Source organism: Brassica oleracea, chromosome C3 (genome assembly GCF_000695525.1).
Source record: "Brassica oleracea var. oleracea cultivar TO1000 chromosome C3, BOL, whole genome shotgun sequence".
NCBI lineage: Eukaryota > Viridiplantae > Streptophyta > Magnoliopsida > Brassicales > Brassicaceae > Brassica > Brassica oleracea.
The window spans coordinates 31,945,018-31,948,177 of NC_027750.1; the positions used below are offsets into that span (position 1 = coordinate 31,945,018).

Genomic DNA, 3,160 nt, shown 5'->3' on the forward strand with positions numbered 1-3,160 from the left:
GAACCCTTATTCTATTTTATCTACACATGTTTTATTCAGTCTTTGTCTCTGTGTTTTCTCTGTTTATGGCTGAGTAGTTAACTTGCTTAGTCTAGGGTGTTTGGGTGTTAGATCCGTGAGTTAAACATAGATAAGTGAAACCATTGATTGTCTTCATTCATAATTGTTCTTAATGCTTGCATTAAACTGCCCGATTAATGTTAGATTCTAGGTTTAACCTGTTCATTAACCGTGTAATAGGTTGCTAGATCTGTTATGAATGAGCATTGCATCCCTAACCAGCGAACGTAGATGTTAGGGTGTTTTGTGAACATATCGGACTTGATCTCTATTGCTTGCTGTCGCTTCTTGATCCAAACGAGAGTTTAGGTATCAAGATCGATCAGCATAGGGAGCAGTACAACGACAGTGGACTGTTATATTTGAGTGATCCGAGTTCTAGACTTGCTCTTAATTGAACTTGAATAATTTTTTGGCTCACACTTGTTTAACACCCGATCAATAATCATCTGGAATCTTTAATTAATCTTATTACTTGCTTGTTACGAAACCATCATCTCAAAACTCCCATCATTGTTTTAGCTAAGTATTGATCCCATAAAGATAAAGTGTAATCGTTGGTCTCTGTGGATTCGATCCTAAAGTGCTACATCGACATACCATTCGATTGTGGTAGTGTGCACAATAGGTTAATTGGTGTGCGTATACACGTAATATCAGAAATCAAAACTCCCAGTCTCTGCATGGGGGCATGCTATATTACATGCAGCAGCGTTGATTCGCATAAGGCCAACGAGTAATCATCAATTCTCCCCATCACAATTGATTATGGGTCAGGAGCCAAATATTTTCCATCTTAAGATATTTGGATGTGCAGTATATGTTCCGATTGCTCCACCACAGTTATCTAAAATGGGACCTCAACGAAGGTTAGGAATATATGTTGGATATGATTCTTCATAAATAATTAAATATTTAGAGCCATCCACCGGGGATTTATTTAAGGCCTGATTCGCAGACTGTCATTTTAATGAGTCTGTTTTTCCAACATTAGGGGAAGAAAAGAAATAGTTGGGAAAAGATATTAACTGGAATGAATTATCATTATCTTATCTTGATCCTCGAACTAAAGAATGTGACTTAGAAGTCCAAAAGATAATTCATTTACAAAGCTTAGCAAACCAGTTGCCAGATGCATTTACTGACCCAAAAAGAGTGACCATGTCACATATCCGAACTGTAAATGCTCCAGTTAGAATGAATGTCCAAGAAGGACAAAATCAACATGCTAATGAGTCTAAGGCACGCCTGAAGCATGGTAGACCTATCGGTTCTAAAGATAAAAATCCTCGAAAAAGAAAAGGAGCAGAAATTGGTAATAATGAAACCGAGGTAATAACTACAAATGAAAAATCTCCAGAAGAGAACATGACACAAGAAGAAATTCAGGTACCTGATAATGAAGAGATCTCAACTAACTATGTCATGTCTGGAATGAAATGGAACCGAAAGCAAATCGACGTGGATGATATTTTTGCATACAATGTAGCAGTTGATCTTATGGATGAGGATCATGAACCAAAATATATTGAAGAGTGTACACGAAGAAGTGATTGGCTAAAATGGAAAGAAGCAATAGATGCTGAACTAAAATCTCTTACAAAAAGAGCAGTGTTTGGACATGTAGTCCGTACACCTAAAGGTGTAAAACCAGTGGGATATAAATGGGGTTTTGTGCGAAAGAGGAATGAAAATGGTGAGATTGTGAGATACAAAGCACGTTTAGTTGCTCAATGATTTTCACAAATACCAGGAATTGACAATGAAGAGACATACTCTCCTGTGGTGGATGCTACTACATTCAAGTTCCTTATCAGTCTGGCGATAAAGGAAGGACTTGATTTACGCTTAATGGATGTAGTCACAGCTTACTTATATGGCCCACTAGATACTGACATTTACATGAAAGTCCCAGAAGGATTTAAACTGCCAGAAGCAGCAAATTCTAATTCTCGAATAAGTTATAGCATAAAGTTAAATCGATCTCTTTATGGACTGAAACAATCAGGACGTATGTGGTATAATGGCCTAAGTGAGTACTTGTTGAAAGAAGACTATAAAAACGATCATATCAGTCCATGTATCTTTATAAAGAGATTTGAGAAAGGATATATTATAATTGCAGTGTATGTTGATGATTTAAACATTATTGGAACTCCTGAAGAGATTTCAATTACAATGGATTACTTGAAGAAAGAATTTGAGATGAAAGATCTTGGAAAAACAAGATTTTGTTTGGGACTACAAATTGAGCACCTTAAGAATGGAATCTTAGTGCATCAAGAAACTCACATAAAAGGTGGCTAAACGATTTTCTATGGATCAAGTACACCCTTTGAGTAGTCCAATGGTGGTAAGATCACTCGATGTGAATAAAGATCCCTTCCGCCCTAGAGAGAAGAATGAAGAAGTTCTTGGCCCTGAAGTACCATACTTAAGTGCTATAGGGGCATTAATGTCCCTTGCCAGTCATACAAGACCTGATATATCATTTGCAGTGAATCTATTGGCAAGGTTTAGTTCATGCCCAACTCGTAGGCATTGGAATGGGATAAAACATATACTTCGATACCTCCAAGGTACGAAAGAGATGGTAATATTCTTTCCTAACCCATCCACAAAAGATTTGATTGGTTTTGCAGATGATGGATACATGTCTGATCCCCACAATGCTAGATCACAAACAGGATATGTGTTTACTTGTGGTGGTACTGCTATCTCTTGGCGTTCGATGAAGCAAACAATTGCAGCTACTTCTTCCAACCACGCAGAGATTTTAGCCATTCATGAAGCTAGTCGCGAGTGTGTATGGTTAAGATCCGTCATTCAACATATACGAGAAGATTGTGGTCTATCTACAGGGAAAGAATCCCCAACAGATGGATACATGCTGCATGTATCGCTCAACTCAAAGATGGATACATCAAAGGAGACAGAACAAAGTGCATTCTACCGAAATTATTTTTCACCCATGATCTACAGAAGAATGGCGATGTTCGTGTCGTTCAAGTTCGTTCAAGTGACAATTTAGCTGACTTATTCACCAAGGCGCTACCCACTTCTACTTTCAAGAAGGTTGTTCATCTTATCGGATTACGTC

General features: G+C 37.7%; 1 protein-coding gene across 1 annotated transcript; it reads left to right on the forward strand.

Moving 5' to 3' along the window:
- The first annotated feature begins 1,257 nt into the window (after positions 1–1,257).
- On the forward strand, positions 1,258–1,797 carry LOC106330391. The gene has a single exon (XM_013768864.1). It carries the CDS (start codon positions 1,258–1,260, stop codon positions 1,795–1,797), a length of 540 nt encoding a protein of 179 aa, XP_013624318.1.
- Positions 1,798–3,160: the final 1,363 nt, after the last annotated feature.